Source organism: Fusarium subglutinans (genome assembly GCF_013396075.1).
Source record: "Fusarium subglutinans strain NRRL 66333 chromosome Unknown NRRL66333_c0000056, whole genome shotgun sequence".
NCBI lineage: Eukaryota > Fungi > Ascomycota > Sordariomycetes > Hypocreales > Nectriaceae > Fusarium > Fusarium subglutinans.
Genome location: NW_023502119.1, coordinates 64,069 through 87,349, shown reverse-complemented (window position 1 = coordinate 87,349; position 23,281 = coordinate 64,069). Strand labels below are relative to the sequence as shown.

The 23,281-nt window shown below is 48.0% G+C and overlaps 8 protein-coding genes across 8 annotated transcripts; 2 read left to right on the top strand and 6 right to left on the bottom strand.

Annotated features, from left to right (window-relative positions):
* Positions 1–1,173: 1,173 nt before the first annotated feature.
* On the bottom strand, positions 1,174–1,757 carry FSUBG_5631 (SRP40-suppressor of mutant AC40 of RNA polymerase I and III; the record flags this gene model as incomplete). The annotated part of the gene is made up of 2 exons (XM_036683749.1): positions 1,174–1,535; positions 1,589–1,757. 2 exons carry the CDS (start codon positions 1,755–1,757, stop codon positions 1,174–1,176), a joined length of 531 nt encoding a protein of 176 aa, XP_036538857.1.
* A 4,264-nt stretch (positions 1,758–6,021) lies between these two features.
* FSUBG_5630 (IGR) lies at positions 6,022–6,759 on the bottom strand (the record flags this gene model as incomplete). The annotated part of the gene is made up of 1 exon (XM_036683748.1): positions 6,022–6,759. One exon carries the CDS (start codon positions 6,757–6,759, stop codon positions 6,022–6,024), a length of 738 nt encoding a protein of 245 aa, XP_036538856.1.
* Positions 6,760–7,177: 418 nt separating this feature from the next.
* On the top strand, positions 7,178–11,639 carry FSUBG_5629 (rad8 and Rdh54p; the record flags this gene model as incomplete). The annotated part of the gene is made up of 4 exons (XM_036683746.1): positions 7,178–7,247; positions 7,301–10,501; positions 10,549–10,703; positions 10,761–11,639. The coding sequence occupies 4 exons, from the start codon at positions 7,178–7,180 to the stop codon at positions 11,637–11,639; spliced, it is 4,305 nt and encodes a 1,434-aa protein (XP_036538855.1).
* A 430-nt stretch (positions 11,640–12,069) lies between these two features.
* FSUBG_5628 (Increased recombination centers 22-2) lies at positions 12,070–12,976 on the bottom strand (the record flags this gene model as incomplete). The annotated part of the gene is made up of 3 exons (XM_036683745.1): positions 12,070–12,358; positions 12,412–12,857; positions 12,914–12,976. The coding sequence occupies 3 exons, from the start codon at positions 12,974–12,976 to the stop codon at positions 12,070–12,072; spliced, it is 798 nt and encodes a 265-aa protein (XP_036538854.1).
* A 755-nt stretch (positions 12,977–13,731) lies between these two features.
* FSUBG_5627 (malic acid transport) lies at positions 13,732–15,137 on the bottom strand (the record flags this gene model as incomplete). The annotated part of the gene is made up of 4 exons (XM_036683744.1): positions 13,732–14,460; positions 14,512–14,681; positions 14,741–14,758; positions 14,867–15,137. The coding sequence occupies 4 exons, from the start codon at positions 15,135–15,137 to the stop codon at positions 13,732–13,734; spliced, it is 1,188 nt and encodes a 395-aa protein (XP_036538853.1).
* A 786-nt stretch (positions 15,138–15,923) lies between these two features.
* On the bottom strand, positions 15,924–17,567 carry FSUBG_5626 (lysophospholipase; the record flags this gene model as incomplete). The annotated part of the gene is made up of 1 exon (XM_036683743.1): positions 15,924–17,567. One exon carries the CDS (start codon positions 17,565–17,567, stop codon positions 15,924–15,926), a length of 1,644 nt encoding a protein of 547 aa, XP_036538852.1.
* Positions 17,568–19,458: 1,891 nt separating this feature from the next.
* FSUBG_5625 (CMGC CDK kinase) lies at positions 19,459–21,439 on the top strand (the record flags this gene model as incomplete). Its single annotated transcript, XM_036683742.1, has 7 exons — positions 19,459–19,595; positions 19,674–19,755; positions 19,808–19,910; positions 19,965–20,361; positions 20,414–20,605; positions 20,658–20,944; positions 20,994–21,439. The coding sequence occupies 7 exons, from the start codon at positions 19,459–19,461 to the stop codon at positions 21,437–21,439; spliced, it is 1,644 nt and encodes a 547-aa protein (XP_036538851.1).
* Positions 21,440–21,736: 297 nt separating this feature from the next.
* On the bottom strand, positions 21,737–22,437 carry FSUBG_5624 (uncharacterized protein; the record flags this gene model as incomplete). Its single annotated transcript, XM_036683741.1, has 3 exons — positions 21,737–22,018; positions 22,066–22,080; positions 22,129–22,437. 3 exons carry the CDS (start codon positions 22,435–22,437, stop codon positions 21,737–21,739), a joined length of 606 nt encoding a protein of 201 aa, XP_036538850.1.
* Between the last annotated feature and the right edge of the window lie 844 nt (positions 22,438–23,281).

Here is a 23,281-nt window from a genome sequence, read left to right as displayed (position 1 = left end):
TCTCATTCTGGCACGACGACACCTTTAGGTAAGTAATTGATGCCCAAAAGGCTGAGTTGTAAGTTGGGATCAAGATGAATACGATTTTGAGGCCTCTCAAGAGGTCATCATTGAATCTCCGTCTTGACATTAAGGGGGCACATACCTACAACTATCTTATCAAATACAACTACTGAGCGAGCACAGCTATGCTTACATGTTCCTCCCTCACATAGCTAATGCTAAAATTATTCTAGACGGCAAATTTACATTGAATATTGTAGGCATAGAGAACATTTCATTAAACGGAAGATATATGAACTGGTGGACGACGTACGCCGAAAAGATTCGACACTGCTTTATTTCACAGTAGAGGCGAGGCTATGTGGTTCAAATCTCAACTGAAACTCTTCACAGTATACAAGAGAAGGACCGTCTATCCTTTAAAGTTATCGTGTTGGCTGGCAATAAACATGGGGGGTTCCATATCCCTATCAGGCCACAACTTGTGAAATGAGCAAGGTTGAAACAAGGCATAATTCAGCTCTCAGGGGTTGCTGTATACCTGCATTCGTATAGCGCTATACATGTCGGAGGCCGTATTCTCGTATATAGGACTTCAGTACATGGGCATACGATTAGACCTCGAAAGGGGATATGAAGTAGCCACTCATTGGTCAACACAACTCATCCCCCATATACTTACCACTGTCAGCTTACGCAACTCTCAAGTTAATCATCGGGCAACTATGATTCAAAGAATTGGATCAAAAATTGTCTTATTATGCAAAGTCATCCCCTTGCCGCCATCTTTAACGCCAACCAGTAGCAGAGTAGAGGAGTGCCCTAGGTATGGTAAAACATGATCTATGAATAGAAAGAGAGATCTTCTTTTCTCTCGTAATTAGTTCTTCATCCCTTGCCTGTCTGACCGCTCTGAACCATCCCTTCCCAAGTCTCAGCTGCATCCAAGAATAGCAATCCAGCCCAAGAAGACCAACTCCATGTGAGCGAGCGGGGTAATACCAAAACAAAAACTCCAGAATAGGGTGTGTGATAAGTTATACAATGGAATCAATCGTGATAAGTCTGTTCAGTTCCTTCTATTCCCAAGTACGGAAACCACTGCAAAGAGATTAGTCGGGAGAACTCAGAGAGAAATAGGAGGCCATCTTACAGTAGCGTCTTCACGGCTCATTGCCCAGCATTTGGGTCGTATAGGTAAGAATCATCGTAATACATCTCGTCTGCTCCACTGCTTTCGCCGTAACTTGCTTGTGCCCATTGCGTGCCGTATGAGGGTGAAGCACTGTATGTTGCTGTAGCAAAGCTATCGTCTGCGCTGTTCGTTCCCCTTCTACTGCTGCTGTGCCGACTCTCAGCCTCCTGACTACGACCAACAAAGTGGCCGATGTTCATGCTGCCCCAAGGAAGACCTGAAGGGTCTGAATAGGAGTTGAAGTCGTTGGCAGAGGGAATGCGATAGCTGTTGCCAGCGTACTCCTGATTTCGAGAATCTCTCTCGGCTCTCTCCTTGTTTTCTCGAGCCTTTTCTCCTGGGGTAATTTATTAGTTATATGACTGCTTTTCGGAAATTCTTGCTACTTACTGAACTTTCGTTGAGCAATACGGTTCTGAATTCTTCGTCTCTCTTCGGGATCCGTGATATCTGACCAGTCGATATCACCGACTGAACTTGACTTTGACTTTTTTGAGGAATGTGAAGATGAGCTGCCCTTATGGGAGCTGTGAGAGCTATGTTTTGAGCTTCCGCCCATTTTGCTCTTTTCAGAAGAGTGAGAATCTGATTTGGAAGAAGATGCCTTCTTCTTGTCTTTGTGACTTGAGGATTGCGACCTTGTTTGACGTGTTGGTGCAAGTTTTGATGGAGATTTGGAGCGTTTGCCGCTTGATCTCTCCTTTTCCTCTGTTTCTTGGTCAGGGGAAGCACTTTGAATGCGGATTTCTGGAGTTTGTAATTCCGATGGCGACTGATTCGGCAAGGACATCTACTCTCAGAGAGTCATCAAATTGGAGGCCTTGAAAAGATGGTATTGAGTTTGTTGACACAATAGGGGGGAACCATCTAAGTTGTAGGACTTTTATGCTGAGGCTGAGATGATAGAGTTGTAGTGTAGCAATGATAAGTGAAACAAACTACACCCTTGTACTAGAAGTCTGAGATTGATAAACTAGGCAGGCAGACAGAATAGGGATGTCTTGAAGTCGGTTAGAGTTTAATTGTATTAGGATATGGTATGAACGAAACTCGAAAACGAGGGACGAAGCCACATACATGTAAGGCAACGACTTTTAAACCCTGGGCCATGATAGGTAGTACACTAGTACCTGAAGGGCCCAGTAAGTGAGTTAACTAGGACCCATGCGACAGCGGGATGATTGAATCGGCCAGGACCGGGGTATCTTGGACACTGAGTGAGTGAGTGAGTGACTGTATCAAAGATGGAGGGAGGGTAGAGGTTCAACGGCGGAACCGGGTAGGGCAGAATTGACGTATGGAGATTACGAGGAGGGCACGAGGCAGATGCGTCAGGAAGAGATTTTTCGGGGAATTAAGCAATTGGAGGTGAGTCTTTACTACAGAGCCATTTGAGTCAAAAACCGAATCCTGACAGGCGTTGCTCGCCATTCGCTTCTAGTAAGAAGGATTCGCATCAGCCATGATATCCATAAGTGACCCATGCCTTAGTTACAGGGGGCGGAGAGAACAGGCAAAGAACTAAAACGGTACAGACTGGATAAAAAATGCACTAAGCAACCTTGTTAAGGGACACCACCAGATGCGTGGAATGGCGTGTAAGACGAAGCCCCAAGTTCAAGGGTGTGCGTCAACACGGCAGCCTCTTTTCAAGCGATATCAGATCCGAAATCAGTTCTTGTTCATGACTGAGGCCTCTACAGGTCGCGTGGTGCACCAACATACGTATTCTCACAGATATTCAAGGGACAGACTGTACGTAAGGTACCTGCAAGCTATCTTGGACCCATGACGGCGAAGGAGTCATACTCTGGAAACCTTGTAATCACAGACTTACAAACGTCCCCCCCATGGGGCTAATCTCAAAGTAATGCCTACCTACATCCATAGGTACCTTAGGCTACTACACTTCAGGTTGAGTACCATACAGTAACACGTATGTGCCCACGTACAGTGACGACGTCACAGCTGAGAGATCGAAATACCTACTCTTTAAAGATATGGTTGAGTTTCGTGTAGGTAATTAAAGGAATGTACCACTTGCACGCGTCTCCTCTGTGAGCCCCCTGCAAACGTGCATTTGCAACAAGTCACGCTAATACCTTGCTTGCCTGTCATGGTTCGAAACAGTGTAAGTTGGAGATGGCCAAGCGACCAAGCCAATAGAACACTGACTTTGTGCCAAAAGCCGCGTTGCTAAGCCACCTGTAGCCCTGGAGCTGAGAAGGGAAGGGGAGTAAAAACGGGAATGCGAGATATACGACGGACGGGGAGTAGGGCCTTGGGACCACGAGGTAATGAAAAAATAGTGGGACGTGCTAAGACGGGCCTTGTAAGGCAAATGTACCTGGGTATTCTTTGACGATACCTAATACGTATTCGTAGAAACTGTAGGTACATCATGCCTGTGATGTAATATCCAACGGCTTCAACCAAGTCTATAGGAAGATATAGGCATTTAATCGGATTTTCTAGGGAACAGAAAAGGCTCATCACGGATAATCTGGTCACAAGATACACCCTGTGATTCCGACCCGACATCCCCGGATCTTGCGTGCCGGATAATCATGGACAGGGATTCAGAGGAGTCATCGCCATTGCAACTACGGATATCTTAGCCTAGCTGGAGCCAGATTTCATTAGGAACGGGCCCGAGAACTTGGACACGTTTTAGCTGAGGTCATTTCAATTCCTGCACTGACCCAGCAGGTACTGTATCTCAGTGACACATCCCACACCGTATGTTATGCTATGTTTTAAGTTCCCTCCCGTCTTAACTACCAGGATCTTTTTCCAAAAAGGGCTGCCTTGCGTAGCAAAGTCGTTGCCTCAAGGCTTCCAAATCATGGCCTGTCTAAGACGTACGTATGTCTATACATGGGATGGGATATGAGGACACATTTTGATATCATCACGATCAAGATGGCCCATCAGCCCTATGAACACGCACTCGCACAACATCCCTTGATGGGATCGTGGAGGGTCAATTCATGCATCGCCGACGAACCAAGCAGTCGGTGAGAATAGGAATGAGATGAGTAAAGTTATGGCTACATATTCTTGTCTCGAGACCACAAAATAATCCTAACGAGGTCAAGGTGGCTACGAGAAAACCCTCACGCTAGGTACATATATGTCTCTCAAAGGGCGCGCGTGATCTCTGAAGCCCAAGTCGATCTGTCGTCGCTAGGAAATTCCAGGAACCTCAAACTTCATGATTATCAATCACGAGTCTCAGCTCGTCGGGGTGCACTGTATCCACGATACCGGATGATCGACGCTATACACTATACAGTATCCTAAGCTTGAAGCCCAGAACAATCTTAGCAGAAGCCAATTTTAGGCAGCCTCTGCAATGTTACATCTCCCTGTGAAATTCAATGCCTCGGAGGTGGCTACGAACCCGTTCCCATTCGTCATAATTAGCTCTTGGCTGCCCATAAAGAATATGCCAAACAAAAGGTCCCTTGATCAAGCGGCGGTAGCTGAAACTTTAACATCGACATTTGGGGGCCACCCTCTGACGATTCATTTGCTGATCAATTAGGCGAATGCGAGATATTCGCCAATCTGCACGGACTTTGGCTATCGTGAATTTCTTCATGGCTAGGACAATGCAACAAATAATGAATGAACATTGATGGAAAAGTTATGAGAGTGCTTCTTGGCGTGCAATTGCATGAGGGAGATTGCCATCAACGTACAAGTTACAATCAGAAGGACTCACTTAGTCAAGGATACGATATAAAATAACAAGTATTATTGCACATACAGCCACCTCTGTTTCTTAGTCATGTGCGGAGATGGCATTTTCTATTTCTGTTTCCTGTCACATCGTGAAAGTGGCTGCATATAGACCACCATCTTCAAATTAACAGACCTGAAGCCAGTCAACTAGTCAGAGAACAACGAGTTGAATGCCCACCATACATATGCCGATGTCTTAAACATTAGTCGGAAGTGAGGGTATCCGATATGCAGCTATAATTAACCCACCTCTCAGTGCTTGTTGATACAGCACTTGGGAGGCATCAAGTACAAGACGCGGGTAGGGTACCCAGCTTCACTACCTTCAGAACATTAGTTAGTCGAATAAAGAAGCTTAAAATAAAGAATCAGCATGATCTCCGCATAGCATGCTTCTTTTGTCAGGTGAATCACACACTAGGCAGAGCAGGAGATCGGATTTGTATCAACGGGCAATGCAGCATCAACACCGTTCATAGCATGTTCAAATATAGAATTACACACCTAAAGACATTCAGTCATTATGAATTATGTGGCATGTGAACGTTGAGGTGGTGTCAAGAGGGCACGGCACAGTTGCATTAGTTTAGCATAGCCTACTGTTCTTTGGAGTTTTGACAACAAGACTTCAACGAATTGATGGCCCACTACAGAAATTCGAAGGAGAATTCAAGTGACGTTGAAATAAGCTCAGAATTTACCGAGAATAAGATCCGGTATTTACGTCAAGCATAGGCAAGGTAGCTTCTCTTTCTGCCTGCCAAGAGGTAAAAAATACACCAGGCAGTAAGGTGTTGGTTCGGATACAATGCCTCAGGATGATATCTCCCCTAGGTAATCGCCGACATAATGTTCACACAGCCTCTCCCGTCCAAGCGAACATGGCAAACCGAGATACCAAATAGACCCGGGGCAGTTGATAATGTACTATCAAGCCTTTTTTGCACATCAAAAGACGCCCGAGAACAGCACTTGAGTGAAACATGCTTTTGCTCAGTCATCCATAAACCCCAGTCATATCTGCTAAAACTACAGTTGTAAATGTACATGTTGTGTCTTTGTCTTTTACACAACTATTACATATTGGCCAGCATCTCGGCCTCACGCTCAGCTCTTCGCTCTGCTGACCTCTTCTTGAACCGGACCTCGGCCCTTCTGCGCTCACCACCGTCAAGCTTGCGACCCTGGCGGTCCTCCCACATTCCTTCTGTAACCTTCACAATAGCCCCCGACGTTCCAGAGATGGGCTGAGCAAAAGGTCCAGCAATCGTCTCGTGACCAACGACTCGATACCCGTTTGGTCGGAGCAGATATAAGCCAGTGTCCTCTCCACCCTCAGAGTTCTTAATAGCTTTTCGAGGAATCTTTTTATCAGGCGTAAAATCGTGGGGCACGTTGACAACCCATTTCGTATCGCTGAGAGCCGAAGGAGGCGGTGTTGCGACCTTCAAGAGAGCCTGTCCATCCTTGACATATTCAAAGTCTCCGCCAGGGCCCAGCGCACCTTTTCTATATCGCTGCATCCAGTGCAAAAGGTACCTCCGGTTTCGGGGTGGTTCGATGCCCAATTCCTTGAGTTCTGGCGAGGTGAGGGAGAAGAGAGCGTTCCATGAGGGGAACTTGTTGGCGTACTTGTTGAGGCCACGGCCGATCAGGGTGAGGAAGGTCGGCACATCGGGAACGAATGGTCGGGGCTTGGGGATCGGGTGCGCAGGCCGTGTCTTGTGAAGTTGTCGGATTTGTCCTGTCCTTGAAAAGGCGCTGCCGGTCTGCAGAAGCAGGCCAAATGTTGACCTGAGTCGTTCGCCATTCATTTTTCTATAAACTTGTGTTAGAGAACATGGTTAACAGTATCAAATTCCTATTGCAAACTTACGCTGCTCAATCGGTCGGATGACACAAGTTCAGCCGCTACCTCAATCAACGAAGTCTCAAAAGCCCAACGTTGATCTCGAAATTTGACGATGGGTCTTCGTTATGTCAGCAAGGCTGTTTCTGTGGCTGCTGCCCCTCACAACTGTGGCGCTGATCCCTGTTAATTCAATGGTGCTCCACTTATATCCGGCCAGGCTGATATCCCACCTCAAATGCCTACATGCTCCTCCTACCTTCTTCCCTCCCGCATCCTCAATTTCATGTCGAGTCATCTATAATTCTTCGTGACCTCAGGCTTGGGGCATCTCCATCTCCCAACCAACAGTGGTAAATGACAACAAACATATACCATCAACCATGGGCCGCTGCAAGGCCACCGCCCGGCGTTCTACTGCCAAGGCACCTCACTTACACATTGGACTTGATGGTGAGTTAACCATCCGGGTTTTTATTCCTGCACGCTCACATCTTTGACTTCAGATTTGATGCCAACGTCATTCGTTGAAGGGCTTATCAGTCTCATGATTTCTGAAAATGAAACTTCAGATCAAGCATCCTCGTCTCAGGAGAATGGGCCACCTACAAAGCGACGTAAGACCGAGTCTCCAATGACCTCGAATGCTATACCTATCGCAAAGAAAGAATTTACTATTTCTCGCCCTTGCGCAGGGTCCTCTTCCAAAAGTCAATCATTCATTTGTAAGAACGTCGATCGCTACATTAACATTGATTTTAAGGACAATCAACTTTGCATGAACTCGCGGAAGGATTGCCCATCGGAACCGTTGGATGTTCTGATTAGGCTAAGACGAGCGGAAGAAGATGATCAGATGAAGATTTCTTACGTCTTGGATAGCATCTCCCAGCGAGCGTCACAGCCGAATGCGCTATGGGGCACATTCGACCTGGAACTTCAGTGGCAAGGAAGGCAGGTTAAGATGGCTTTCTGTCGCAATTTCTACTGGAATGCATCTCCATCTCCGCACTCTCAATACAGATCGTCACTAGACCGCTGCAGCAGTCAGCCCTTCATTAACTTCCTACTGCGTGGCTCGAGGTCGACAGGCACATCTTATAGACCTTCAACATGGTCTCCCATGGACTTTTACGAAGCGGCTTTTGTTCCCCGAAAGGACGAGAAACCACCTGAAACTATTCAAGTCGATGCTTTAGAATCGACATTATTCCCATACCAGAAGCGCACACTACAGTGGTTACTGCGACGTGAAGGAGCGCAGTGGTCAGCAGATATGCGACGTGTCATCCCATACGTACCTGAAAATCAGGATAGCGTATATGACTTCAAGAAACTGACGGATGTGGCCGGGAATGAGTACTACTTGAGCGAACTATTCCATACGGTGACGAGAGATATTTCGCTGTTCCGACAAGCTGAGGCTTCCATCAAGGGCGGCATTCTGGCAGAAGAGATGGGCCTTGGTAAAACACTGGAGGTACTTGGATTAATCTTGCTTCACCAGCGATCTCGACCCTTGATCCAGAGTGAATATGAGTCTCAGGCCGAGCTGACGCCGAGTGGCGCTACGTTAATCGTGACCCCCCCATCGTTAAAAGACCAATGGGCATCTGAAATTGCTCGTCATGCACCGAGCTTAAGTGTCAAAGTTTATGAGGGTCGGAAAAGAATATCGGAAGCGGACGAGCAACAGGCCACAGATGAACTTGCTGGCCACGATATCATTCTCACAACATACTCTGTACTGTCCTCCGAGCTTCACTTCACGATAACACCCCCAGAGCGTTCACGGCGGCACGCAAGAGTTTATGATCGGCCCAAGTCCCCCCTCGTGCAAATCTCGTGGTGGAGGATATGCCTTGACGAAGCTCAGATGATTGAAAGTGGTTATAGCCAGGCCGCGAAAGTGGCTCGTGTTCTTCCTCGGATAAATGCGTGGGGTATCACTGGAACTCCGGTGAAGAATGACGTTGAGGATCTTCAGGGCTTGCTCCTTTTCCTCCAGTACGAGCCCTATTGTTCTGTGAACCAAATATGGCAAGATCTGATCCGTCATCACAAATCTGTCTTCCAGCGCCTATTCAACAGGATCGCTATTCGGCACACAAAATCATTGGTCAGAGATGAGTTGGTTCTACCATCCCAGAAACGCTTTGTCATCAGTATGCCCTTTACTGCCGTTGAGGAACAGCACTACCAGTCCCTTTATCGAGAAATGGCGGAAGCGTGTGGGCTCAGCCTTGAAGGAGCGCCAATTGTGGAGGACTGGAAACCTGAGGATCATGAAGAAGACATGAGAACTTGGCTGGTTCGACTCAGACAGACTGCGCTGCATCCTGAGGTTGCAGCTTATAACCGCCGAACTCTTGGCAACAGCAAGAATCGGCCCATGAGGACCGTCGACGAGGTTTTAGATGCTATGTTAGAACAAAGCGAAAGCGCGATTCGATCAGAAGAGAGAGCTTATCTATCCAGTAAATTGACACGAGGTCAACTATACGAAAACAGCCCCCGAGTAAAAGAGGCACTGGAAATATGGTTATCAGTACGAGAAGAAGCTCGAAAACTTGTTTCCAAAGCCCGTGATGAGCTCAAATCCTTGGCTGTGTCAAGAACTGGGCCCGCCAGTCACGAGGACTCTGATATCGATGATGATTCTGGAGTTGAGGAGAAAGGTCAACTGTTTGAAAGTCGACGAAGACTTCGTGGAGCATTAGAGATGTACCACAGGGCCGTCTTCTTTTGCGCGAATGCATACTTCCAGATTCGCGAAAATTCAGAAATGACTGAGCCCGAATCTGAGGATTTTTCACGTATCAAGAAGTTGGAAGATGAGCACTACGAGGAAGCAAAGGCCATTCGAAGGGAAATCCTACAAGAGCCTCACCACAAAGCAACCCGTCTGATGGCGAAGGTGGCACAGAAAGCATCCGAACAATCTTTTGTTGAGATTCCGGAGCTCACAGTTAATGAGGAACGAGGCATTGAGAGCGGTCGCATTGTCGACGATCTAGAAGCATTGTGCAACGAACTGAACGACCAAGCAAATGTCATTGATGAATGGAGGGAACACCTGATCGGGCTGGTTCTGAAGCCCTTGGTCGATGAGGAGGAGGAGGTCGAAACCACTGGAGATGAATACGGCGAGTCAGCCAAAATTCAGGATGAACTCATGGTCTATGTTCAAGCTCTTCGAGCCATCATTGCTGATCGACAGGATGCTTTGACTGGACAGACTAATGAACTGATCAAGCACGAAACACAAACGTCGCTGAGACTCGCAGCCAACGAAGAAGGTCCTGCCCCCGAAAAGCTTATTGAACTTCTTGCATTACGAGATCAAATCAAGCCCCGATCGACCTCGATGCGGAAAGCTATCAGCGAGTTTCGAGGCTTAACATCGAAGCTGGCAAGGGATACCACACGAAGCATCCTGGAAGGTAGAATTGCAGATCGACAGCTCAAAGCAACGCAAGCAATTTTGAACACACAGAGCAAGCTGATCACGGCTCTTGAGGCCGAGGTCGACAAGTTCAAGAACATCATGAACCTGCGCCTGGAGTATTATCGCCAATTGCAAGTAGTCTCTGACAGTGTCCTTCCCTACGAGGAACCTGTCACTGAAGAACTCATGAGAAGGATGAAGACGAATGAGGAAAACATGCGGCAAAGGCTGTCGGCAGCAGAAGCCAAACACAGATACCGTGAGTTATACGCCCCCTTATAATTTGACCCCAAATTAACTTTCCAGTCCTCCACCTCAAAGAAGCAGGAAACAAGTCGAACGAGCCGCGAATGTGCGTCATCTGTCAGACCAATTTCATTATTGGCGTGCTCACGGTTTGCGGACATCAGTTTTGCAAGGAGTGCATGATGCTGTGGTTCAATGCTCACCATAATTGCCCCGTGTGTAAGAGAAAGTTGAAGTCATCCAACTTGCACGATATTACTATCAATCCTCAGCAACTCAAAGTGCATAGCGATGACCCAAGCCAATCTCAAGATGGTACGGAGAATAGCTCTGAGCAAAAGCAAACCGATTCGCCAAAGAAAACCGGGATCTACTCCGAATTCAACTCAGACAAGCTAGCCGAGATACAGAAAATCGAGCTGGACGGGCCTTCATTCACCACGAAAGTTGATACGCTTGTAAAACATTTGATGTGGTTGCGGGAGTCTGACCCCGGCGCAAAGTCAATTGTATTCTCGCAATACAAAGGATTTCTGGGGATTTTGCGTAACGCTTTTTCTAGATTTAGGATTGGCTATGCCTCCATTGACGACCCCGATGGCATCAAACGGTTTAAGGAGGACGCCTCAGTCGAATGTTTCCTTCTTCATGCCAGGGCGCATTCCAGTGGCCTGAATCTGGTCAATGCAAGCCATGTCTTTCTCTGTGAGCCTCTCCTCAACACGGCGCTCGAGCTCCAGGCAATTGCACGTGTGGACCGGATTGGTCAAATGCACGAAACAACTGTATGGCTCTACCTTGTGTCAGGGACAGTCGAGGAGTCGATTTACAATCTTTCGGTCCAGCGGCGAATGGAGCATATGGGACGTGTCAATAAGGGTAAGTCGAAGCAGTCGACGCCCGAACTTCTCGACGTGAATATCGAGGCAGCAAACACTCTGGAACTCGAGCAAGCATCACTTTCACGGTTGATGAGTAAGGATAAATCGGCTGGTGAGATCGTGGGAAAGAATGATTTATGGGAATGTCTGTTCGGACATATTGCTCGCAAAGAGACTGAGCCCGAAAAGGATATCAGGCTTCAGGAAAAGGCTGTCATGGGTTACTTAGCAGCAGAGGCAGCCGAAGAGAGAATGGACAGGAACGATTAGATACCAGGATCATGGCATGGAGGAATGGATTTGGCGCATGGGTTAGCTTTTACGACAAGTCTCTACATCAAGGACTTGTAACTATGGGTTCTCATTTGTGCTTTAGATCAGGGTTTTGTCATGAATGCAACGGCAATGCTGACGATATAGTGCACAGAGACTACGGATCATGTCCCGTGGCAATGTGTGGGGAAAGCATGTCATTTTCTCAATGCTCGTTTTGATACATATGATATACATCAGATACTTTTGGCTCATGGTGTCCCTTGATCCATTGCCAAGTGACGAGTCAGATAGATCATTTCTCATGATACCCAACCCCTAGTCTACCCAGGCATGTACGCCATGACCCTTGAAACTCAGACATGGTTTCGTCACAAAATACAGTGCGCACGTGCGCAACATGTCGAAAAGAAGATATCTCGCTTCCTTAATCGACTCGCTTGGTCTTGGCGCTGGCGCCAGACTTGACGCGACGGGCGACAGGGCGGTTGATGTGGTGGTCAGGGATCCAGCTCTCGTCGTAGTCCTTTCCAGAGGCAACGGCAACGGGGGTAGACTCGGAGCCGGAGAGAGGCTCAGCGACATCGATGGTCTTCTTGGCCTTCTTGTTGGTACGGGGACGCTTAGCCTGGGGGAAGAGAGCCTCGATCCAGGTCTTGTAGACGAAGTAGAGGGTACCGGCGAAAGCAGCAGAGAGGAAGAGGTAGAGGAAGATACTGCAAATGTTGTTAGCTTGTGATTTGGATGAGACTTCAAAGGGAGTGCATACATCTGGGGGTCAAGGAAGCTGGTAGGAGCCTCGACGATGGAAGCGGGACCGTTGTGAACCAAGACCCGGTGGAGGTTGCCAGTAGAATCAGTGACGACAGCAGAGAGCTCAACGCGGACCTCCTGGGGCTGCATGTCCTGGGCGAAAGAGAAAGGAAGCTCCTTCTTCTCGCCGGCAGGGACCTCAATGTTGTACTGGACAGAGGTCAAGTTGCGCACGATGCTGGCGTAACGGGGGCTGTCCTCGGGAAGCTCCTTCATGGTGTTGAGAGAGCCAGCGACGAGGGCGACATTGATAGCATTGGCATCCTTGTTGTTGATCTCGATGACAGCCTTGGTAGGGCGACCGTTGACGAGCTTGACACCGAGGATATCGGCTTCGGGGAAAATAGCCTTGATATCAGCCTTGAGAGGAGCCTTGGGAGCGGCATTGGCTTCAGGGGCGTCCTTAATTGGATGTTAGCATCGAGATAGAGGAGATGAAGCTGTCGCGCGACACGAACCTGAGCAACGGCGCCAAAGACCTGAGCAGCCACGAGGGCGAGCAAAGAAGCCTTGAAGAACATGACGACGAGAAGATGAGGGGAACCTATAGAGAAGACACCGATGAAGAAGATTGGGGGAGGGAGATGGAGAGAAAAAGAGAAGAAGAAGCTGGTGGAGATGATGGAATATGGGGGGGAACAGGTTGGGCAGTGGGTGACAAGACAATCTGGCCTCTGGAGGCGAATGGAGGCGAATGGAGCAAAGGGGCCCGGGGAGGGGTGCTGTTGTGGAGAATAATTCAGATTGGTTCGAGACTCGAGGTTTTAGGGGATTATAGTGGGGTAAGACACTAAAGCTGGAGCTGTTTTAGGGGTTTAGTGGCTGTGACGGGTGCTGAAGCTATGAGCTTGGACCAATGGCGTTATTGGATCTGGAGCTGCGCCGTTTTGAATTGAGCTTATGTATCAGTCTTATTACCAACGTTGAAACCAATTCTGACATCAATCGTCATGTTACATAGCGATAGTTGATTGACTTCGCGAGAGATCGGTAATCGGTGAAATGTGGAGTCTCCCGGTGTCTTCGCCGGTCGGTCTTCCGTTTGACTCGGCCCCGCTCCGGGCTGTTATCAGATATCATTGACTTCAAGGGTATTTCATCTGTCAGGCAAGTATTTGTCTAGTAGTTACGGAGTAAATTGAGAGAATTGCAAAATGTAACTAAAATGAGTATGCCATGAGAATATGCTGCTCTTTATGTGTTAAATGCTCTAAAATATGCAAGTCTATAGTTATGACTATGCCAGTGTATGTACTAATATGCCCGCCTCAGTTTTCTAAACTGGTGAATCTTCGGTCTTTTCAGTCTCTTCAACTTCCTTTGCTTTCTTCTCCCACGCTTCTAGTGGTACAGGTTGGAACAGCTGGCCATTTAGGCTCGCCTTGATAGTCCCACACGCTACCATAACCCACAACAAGAACTCGACAACAGAGAATATTGTTCCCAGCACTTTGAAGAACTTGGAAGGTAGCTCCTGAGCAAGTGTCGTGGTCGCCACTGTGAGCACTCCAAGAGGGAAAGTGAATGCCCACCAAGTGAGGTTAAAGGTGATTTGGCGTCTGACGATAGTGGCGAGAGCAAAGAAGAGCCACACAACAGCAAATCCCCATAGAATGAGGGCAGTGAGAATGCCAGCCAGGTAGAAGAATTGGCCCGCGAGGGGAGCCTTAGGGATGAAATCGTTTCTGGCAAAGAGTTTAAGAGAGACTTGGCCGAGGAGTTGGATTGCTGCTGCGCCCATACCAAGAGGGCCAATGGCAATGAAAGATGCGACAGCAACTTGGCCAGGAAGGATGTCGTGAATCACAAGACGGTTGTAGTACATGGCGAGAATGACGATCGCCATTGGTACGCTAGTTCCCCAGAGGATGTAGCTTGTAATGACGGTCCATATGGCGTGTTGGTCGTTGGGGAGAACATTGGCTACGATGGCTCCAGAGGTGGAGGCAACGATGTCGGCAATGACGGGGAAGAGCCACGAAGGGTTTACCTGATCAAGTGTGATCTTTTAAGGGTGAGTATGACACGTCGGTACTGGACTTGGTGATTAACTTACACCCTCTGTTCGCATGATACAATGCGGTATGTAAAGACTACAAGCAGTGGCCATAACAACATCTATCCACCAAAGAGCCCATGCAAGATTGGCAGCCCAATCACCCCAGGCTGGGACGCATACAAAGACTATCATGTTGATAATGGTAGCGAAGCCAACTGGTATCGTTCCTTAGACAGTTGTTAGCTTCAATCGAGGACAATCGATCACTTCATGACGAAATACGTACCTAGAAATACAGCCTGTGCTGGATGTCGTAACGTTGAGTACCATATACCTTTGAAGTACGTATATCTGACAATAGATATACAGCTAAACAGAGTGAATAACACTATATTTAGACAAAATATTATACAAGAGACGTAGAATAGCCATCGGCCGTGGTAGGGCAGGTTATGAAGGAGAACGGACGTGATTCCAGTGCCCATCGTCACCGTGAACCACGAGGGAGTGAAATTGACAACAATTCGGCGCCATCCTCTTCGATTCTCTCGATATTTATCGTGCTTGAGTTCTTCTGGGTTCGTTGGTGCCGCGGGAGCTGCTATGTCAGAACCTGGATAAGTGACCTCGCTAGAGTCTAGGTCTGGTAAATGATCTGAGGGAGTTGGTATTATGGAGCTCATAGTGAGATCTACTGAGCAAACAAACTGAAATGTCTTGACAGCCAGTATAAGCCATTGAATAGAAGAAAGGTCACGTCTGTTTAAGTACTAGTAATTAAATCGATCAATGTTAGGACACAACACAACGTGACGTCGCGGAATCGGCACCTCGGCCAATGCCAATTTTCGACCCACGACTCGTCGTCATGTTTTTCTTCCCTACTAACCAACTAACTCGTGCCATTGCCACGCAGTCGACGCACTCTCTTTATAGGGTTCCCGCGGAGACGTTTGAACTCGTTTAATGCCTAGTCCACAACCGTATGATGCTCAATTGGGGTTGTCTTTGCTGAGCATAACCTCTTTGTGAAGGAGTTGGTTGCTCGACCTATAGCGTGTCGTGCCTGTTAGTCATAGGAATTCAAACGTCAGTTCATGGGTCCAAGGCGAAACATGCAGATGACTATACTGTTGCATTGGTCCTTTTAAAACTCGAGACTATTGTCGTACTGACATAGAGTGGATAGTATGTTTTTTGTCCTGTTTATATACATAGTCTTCGGCAGTATTTGTTGTTACATCGGAGAATTAGATCTCTACGTCAAAGCAAGCCACCTCCGCAAAACACTGTCTCTCTAACAACAGCCATTGCCGTACCAATTGAACTCTAGTTGTATTAGAAGTTGTTCTCGTAATTCAATATCTCATCTTATTCCGGCCCAAGTGATCATAAATGACAAAAAGACTTAGGTAACTTGGGATAAATTTAGGGTAACTTTACTAGATTTAGGATATCTTTTGCTAAGTTTATTTTTGATACTCTATATTTAGGCCGGAGTTTTCTTGCCCCCCGAGGCCATGTCCTCCAGTGTGACTGTTGTACTTGGGTGTCACATAGCCAGGCATAGAATCCCTCTCCTCCACCGCCAGATGGGCACCAGCGATGCGCAGCAATTGTGCACAAGGTTCCTGGCCTGACTTGACAGCGACAAATAGAGGCGAGTGATTGGCCTTGTTGCGCTCGTGGACGCTGGCGCCCCGCTGTAGCAGCTCAAGGAGGATCTCGGTTCTACCGGCCACCGCTGCGAGATGCACCGCTGTGTTTCCTGCGTAGTCAGACTGCTTGAGGAGTTGAGCACCTTCACCCTGCAGCAATTCTTTGACGAGTCCCGATTCGCCATTCTCAATCGCGTATCCGAGTGCCGAGAATGCAGTCTCGCTTGGCGTAAGATGGGATGCAGCAAAGTCGAGTGAGCCGGAGGGGTGAGAGAAGCTTTGGTGGGCAATCTCTGTCATCTCGCCACGGAGCGACCGGGAGAGCTTCTCCTGAATTTCCTTGACTGAGAGGTTTGGTTGAGCAAGTAGATAGGAGACTTTGGTGAGCGCCGCCTCGGCTGTTAGGTCGAGCCCAAAGATGACACCGGCCCGGCCGAGGACAGTACCTGGAGCATAAACGGGAGACACAAAGCCATTAACACATTGACTAACATTGACAACGACAATGCCACGCTCAACAGCCGCCTTGATGATCTGCGTAAGACGACCCTCGGCACCACCAGGGATGTTACCCATGCCAAATGTCTCAAGAATAAGACCACGGATATCGGGCAAGTGAAGCACGGCGTCAATCATCTCAGGCTTGATACCCGGAAACACGCGCAAGCAAGCAACGTGAGTAGTGTCAAGACCCTTTGTGACGTGAAACTTGGCAATCGAAGTCGGACGTAGGACAAGGGACCAGTTAACGCTGATGCCGAGGCCATTGACCTTGGCGATGGGCTCGCAGTTGGGACTGGCAAAAGCCTCGAACTCTGTTGCTGAAACCTTTGCGCTGCGGTTTCCACGGTAAAGGCGGTGATGAAAGAACAGGCAGACTTCAGGAATGGTGAATGTTCCGGCGATGATGAGGGATCCCAAGAGGTTGTCGACACCGTCGGATTGAAGTGCAAAAATGGGCGCCTGCGAGCCAGTGAGGATCACGGGCTTGCCCAGGTTCTCCATCATGAAGGAGAGAGCAGAGGCCGTGTAAGCCAGAGAGTCTGTTCCGTGAAGGATGACGAAACCGTCAAAGAGATGATAGTTTTCTTGAACACATGAGGCCATAGCATCCCAATCGTGGGCGGAGATAGAGCTAGAGTCTAGTAGTGGGCTGAACTCGATGATACCATAGCGGACATGGCGATTGTATGCTGTAGCAGGAGTGCGAAGACTGTCGATCTGGATCTTTTCTCCATCACGAACTGCTGGAAGTGTATCTGGGTTTGAAAAGTCATTGAATGATGGGCGAGGAGCCATAGCATTCTCCAAGAAGTTGTCTGTTGGCTGAAGACCATCAGGGCCTTGCTGCATACAAATTGTTCCTCCTGTGCCAATTACAAGGACCCGAGACTCGGGGTAATTGGTCTCGGGAGCCTTCAAGGCAGGAGAACCATGAGAGCCTGTCTCGCTCATTTTGAAGGGGTTCAAGGGGATGCAATGAAACTTAGGACCTCTATCCTAAGCGACAAAACACCTTATTAGGTAAACTTAGCATTATTTAGTATAGATTTAGAGGATCTTTGACCAAGTATTCTTCGCACCTCAGTTTAACGTCAGAAGTCTTCTTGCACCCCGGGGGGTTGAAAGTTGTATGGGAAGTGGTTGATTGACCTGATAGTCTAACAATTGATATCGGTGATGGATAGATAAGACCTGATGTGAGAGAGGATAAGATAGCGACTCAGTCAGCGCATCAACGATTGGAGTTTGAATATAACGATTATGTCGAATAGAGATGAAGAAGAATAAATCACAATCACGAGGAGGAGAAGTGAAAATTTATCTACGGCACGCGCAACGTTAACAAGTACCTACAGTTCCGTACAAACTAAACCTTGTGGACAAAGAAGCCATCAAGTGGATCCTCTCGAGGTTATGAAGGGGTAACAGAAACTCGATATCTCGCGGGGACTGGCGAGTAAGAGGCGATAATGTTTGGTGTATGCGATAGCCCATGGAGACTAAGTATTAGAGAGGAAAACTATTGGTGTGAAATCAAGGTCTTGAGTTGTACTGCTTATTTGTCCTAAGCATTTTGACTACTGAATTGGTTAATGAGGAAATGGGATGTCGTATCTATGGTCTGGTGTTGATGATCAGTAACAAGTGGCAGGTGATCAAGAGGATATTTTTACGGTGAACAGAGAGACTAGATTAATACAGGCAGAGCTGTTGAACATATATGTGTATATAACTGAATACATGAGTAACCTCAGTAATTATCAGATATCCTATCTTTTACCCCAGAGATCAAGATCTCCCAAGACGTGGGGAGGATGAATAACAATTAGTTACTGGCACTGGCCATTTACTTATGGACGTGCGTGGGTTGGGCTGCGTTTTTCGACACATCTTCTATTGGCAAAGGCTAGAACAATGTGGATTCCCTTCTACGTATTTTGATGCTTCACAGCCAGCACCAGCGGCGGCAGAACGACCTCCGATTACGGGGCCCTACAGTAACAGGGACTCAATACGTTGGGTTCACAATAAATTCAACTAAGGACAGTAACTTTAATAAATTAATAATATTCCCGAGATCTCTACGAGGCCAGGATTGCCATTAGATATGGTTAAACGAAACTTTCCGTGATATCCATGCTTTTATGTTTAACATGGATAGCGAGCTTTCACATGCCCAAACACCACCAGTACAGGATGCTTCAGCCATAATATCAGGTAAACGGGTTTTCAAGGTCAAATACAGCCATGGCTTTAGTTTGGTTATGTAATCAATGTATCTAATGTAGGTATACATAGATCAAGCAAAGTACTATATGACGTACGCTCCAAGATCACAATCATTTTCTTGCTGCAAGACAATCGCCGAAAAAGTGAGAGAATCTCGACAATGACGATCATCAACCCAGATGATAAAATGGATCCAACAAACGCAAACGCAAGGGTCTGCAGATACGTACCCCCCTGGAGCACCCATCCCTTCTCGCTCCGCTAAACCTCTTCTGAGCATTCTGCCACGTTCTAGGCCTGACCGCCTTCGTGCGTCTCTCTAAACTCTCGTCTTGGCCTTATTGAAAGTGCATTGACAATCAAGGACAATCAACCAACAAAAACATCTATAATAGAAAACCCCGCTCACTCTCCTTTTCAAAATACCAGCGCCGACTCTTTGACTCCTCCCTAGACATTTACTCTAAAGCGTCAATCATTATTCACACTTTCCCCGATGATTCACGATTAAGAAGCGATGCGAATCTTGTGAGAAGCCTCCCAGCCTCACTCAATTCTTCCCGACGCGCGCATCGTCAACTCACCTCTTCGAGCAACCAACGACACAGATAAAATGTCAGACTCAACGCCTGATGGCACTTCGCCTCGAACCTTTGCGCTCAACCACTTGAGACCAAAATCAAGTTTCAAGGGATGCTCCCGTATTTCCGACTATGAATTGCTAGGCAAACTGGGAGAGGGAACCTTTGGGTACGAACCCCTTGGTCGGCGCATATATCGTCGATCATCGCAACCGAACCACGATCGCATATACTAACCAAAGTTTAGTGAGGTTCACCGTGCCCGCTTGCGCAAGACCGGCACACTTGTCGCCCTGAAAAAAATCATCATGCATCATGAAAAGGATGGCGTATGTCGAGGCACCACCCCACCCAAGAATCACACTGACGATGATCACAAAGTTTCCCATTACCGCCCTTCGCGAGATTAAGCTCCTCAAGCTCTTGTCGCACAAGAATATCCTGAGGCTCGAGGATATGGCCATCGAGCACCCAACTAGACAGAGTGAGTGGACACGACTGCTCCTTGCTTGATTCAACTGACAACAACCCCGTTCAGCCGATAAGCGCAAAAAGCCCATCGTATACATGGCCACTCCCTATATGGATCACGATCTCTCCGGCCTTCTCGATAACCCATCGGTCCATTTCAAGGAGCCTCAGATCAAGTGCTACATGCTGCAACTGCTCGAAGGCCTGCGGTATCTCCACGACAGCCGCATTCTGCACCGAGACATGAAAGCTGCCAACCTGCTCATCAACAACCAAGGTATCCTTCAGATTGCCGATTTCGGTCTCGCTCGACACTACGAAGGAGATGTTCCCAAGGCTGGCCAAGCCTACGGCCCAGGAAGGCGAGATTATACTGGTCTGGTAGTTACTCGATGGTACCGACCACCTGAGCTTTTGCTACAATTACGACAATACACCCCCGCTATTGACGTTTGGGGAGTAGGGTAAGCGTGGATTCGGAATTCAGACTCTCCTTGGTGCTAACAATCAATGTAGCTGTGTTTTTGGCGAGATGCTCTTCGGAAAGCCCATTTTGGCTGGCGAAAGTGACGCACATCAGCTCGACATGATCTGGGACTTGATGGGATCTCCGAATGAAGACAATATGCCTGGGTGGAAGCAGTTGCCCGGTGCTGATCATCTGTCCCCTCGGCCACGAACTGGCAACCTCCAGAACAGGTTCAGAGAGTAAGTCTGCATGGGACAATCTTCGAGGTCCAGTCACTAAATTCATTTCTAGGTACGGCTCAGGGGCAGTCTCATTACTAAAAGAACTTCTTAAGCTGGACTGGCGGACACGAATCAACGCAGTGGACGCCTTACAACATCCATGGTTCAAGATGGCGCCATTACCGTTGGAGCCCCACGAAATCCCCGTTTATGAAGAAAGCCACGAGCTGGATAGAAGAAAGTTCCACGACCGCAAGGCTGCCTTACCCCCTGCCCCCAAGGGTGGGACTGTAGGTATTGGTCCAGATGCGAAGGGCGCCACAGCGGGCTTCAACAGCAACGAGCCTTACGGAAATGGTCGGAATGGTGTGAACGGAGGCAGATATCGCAACGGACCAGATGAAAGGCGCCCCGCTTGGCAACGAGATCGAGGCGCTGGGTTACCGCCACGACCACCTCCGAACGATGACGCAGACTATCGTGAGCGAGGACCCCCTCGTGGTAGAGGAGCACCTGGGCCAAGAGCCCCAGATGTCGACACGTACATACCCGCCTATAACCGGGATGATCCAGGCCGACGGAGGGACGACCGCCCTCCTCCACCACCCAGAGATGACCGTCGGCGACGCAACAGTAGAGAAGACCGACGCTACGAGAGAGACCGTGGCACCATCAGCCGCAGTAGGTCACCCAGGCATGATCGGTCAAGAGATCGAGACAGGCAAGACCGTGATAGGCCAGACCGTGATGCATACCGGAGATAGGATCCAGCCTCAGCGATACCGCCTCACGTGTACGCAGGCCACAGAGGGAACAAAGACCCAGTACCACCTCGAGGAGGGACGAGATTAGGAAATGTATACGGTAGTACAGGCGTTTGAAGGCGAACAACCGAGATTAATCACATGTCGATTCGGGCAGAGCAGGACATGGCGCAACGGAATGATACGACCCAAGTAAATAAGTAAGGAGGAAGAAGAATATCCTTGGAAAGGCTGAGTGTCTAGTCTAGCATTATTACATGAGCGGCGCATGGTATAAGAGGATTTTAGCAGATTGATCCTCTCGTCTAAGAACATATATTATGGGATTATCCATAGCGTAGAAGTTGGCAGCTGAGCTTTGATGTACTATAATACTTATACACGATCAATACTCTGAATCATCGTCATCCTCCTCGTGAATGGTCTGCGATAGTAAGCCACCAGCCGGCCGGCGCCTTTGACTGGAAGAGTCAAGCCATTGCCAGTCGAGCTCAGTGCCTGAAGATTGCGAATCTCGTCGACTGCTGGTCTCGAGCAAACTTCCCTTAGAAGATGACCTTCCTGAGTCGATATCGTCACTCTGCATCCCTAGGTAGGATGTGATGATTGATGAGAATACGGCCAGGCCGATGCCAGTCAAGATGCCGACTCCAGCTGCAGCGCCAAACTAGAAGTTGTTAGACTGAGATAAGCTCATGTGAGTTTTGGTCTTACAAAGGTATACAGTGGCTATGGAACGTTAGCATAATCTTAACTCAATTTGATGTTACAGCATACCTCTAAGCAAGCCAGAAAAGCCCATACAGAGCGTACGGCAGCAAGTGTGTAAGAGAAGAGATAGATAGCTGGTGCAAACACAACGAGTAGAATGTTGAGAAGAAAGGACAATGGTATGAGAATTAGGCGGAAAGGAAAGCTGATTATAGTAAAAAGCCGTGAGAAGAAGCCTGACCAGTTGAAGGAGAAGAGAAAGCTGAAGACAGCGACAACGATGTCGAATGCGAGTATGAATGGAGAGACTGTGGGTGAGGCTTCTTCTGATGTTGCTGCCACGATTGTAGAAGTTGGGGGTGATGAGTCGGACATTTTGGTTGGAAGAGGTTGTGATGTTGATGGTGAGTTGGGTGAGGCTGTCTATAAGGAAGGGAGGATTACATCACTACAGATATGGAAGAGTGATAGGGGTTCAACAAGGGAGCTCAGTATAGGTAGTAACGTGCTTATATGATGATACTCTTGGTAGTTTTTTATTTGATTAATGAATGCGTTGTCGTAAGTCAAGCCATGTCACAAGCTACCTAAGGTAGAGCTCCCTTGAGCTGTTGTAGATTGTGGAGGTAGTCTATAGGAAGCTCAGGTCTTATCGAGATGCAATCCATTGGGTGGTTGGCTTTGAACAGCTAGCTCTCAGTGGATACGGATACCTCATAGCTTGTCTTTTTGGTGTTAGTGATGGCCAGTGAGCGACCTATACAATGGGTTTTGTTCTGCCCTGGACAGAAGTACCTAAAGACTGTCACCTATCAGACTCCCCACCACGATTTAACATCCCACCCGTTCTCTTAGGTTCCTTTTATCCATTTCCATCATCGATCAATCTCTCCACCCCCGCGACCAACGACGAACAAACTCAACGAAACGACCGGACACAAACACAACCCTTTCCCAGTAAACGCATCTACGTCGACGATATTTTGGACACAAACATACAAACGAACAAACAAAAGCGCCGGTTTCATCAGCGACACCAAAAATATTGCATCTGAATCATCATCACGCTACACAAGGACCCCGGATTTCGCACCAAACCCTGCCGTGCCGCGTCAGGCCGTTTCTCGCTCGTCCTCCCTCTTCTGACCTCGACCTTCAATTGGCGCTCAGAGCGCACGTATAACTGTTTCCTACAATCGACGTAATCGACGAGATCTGC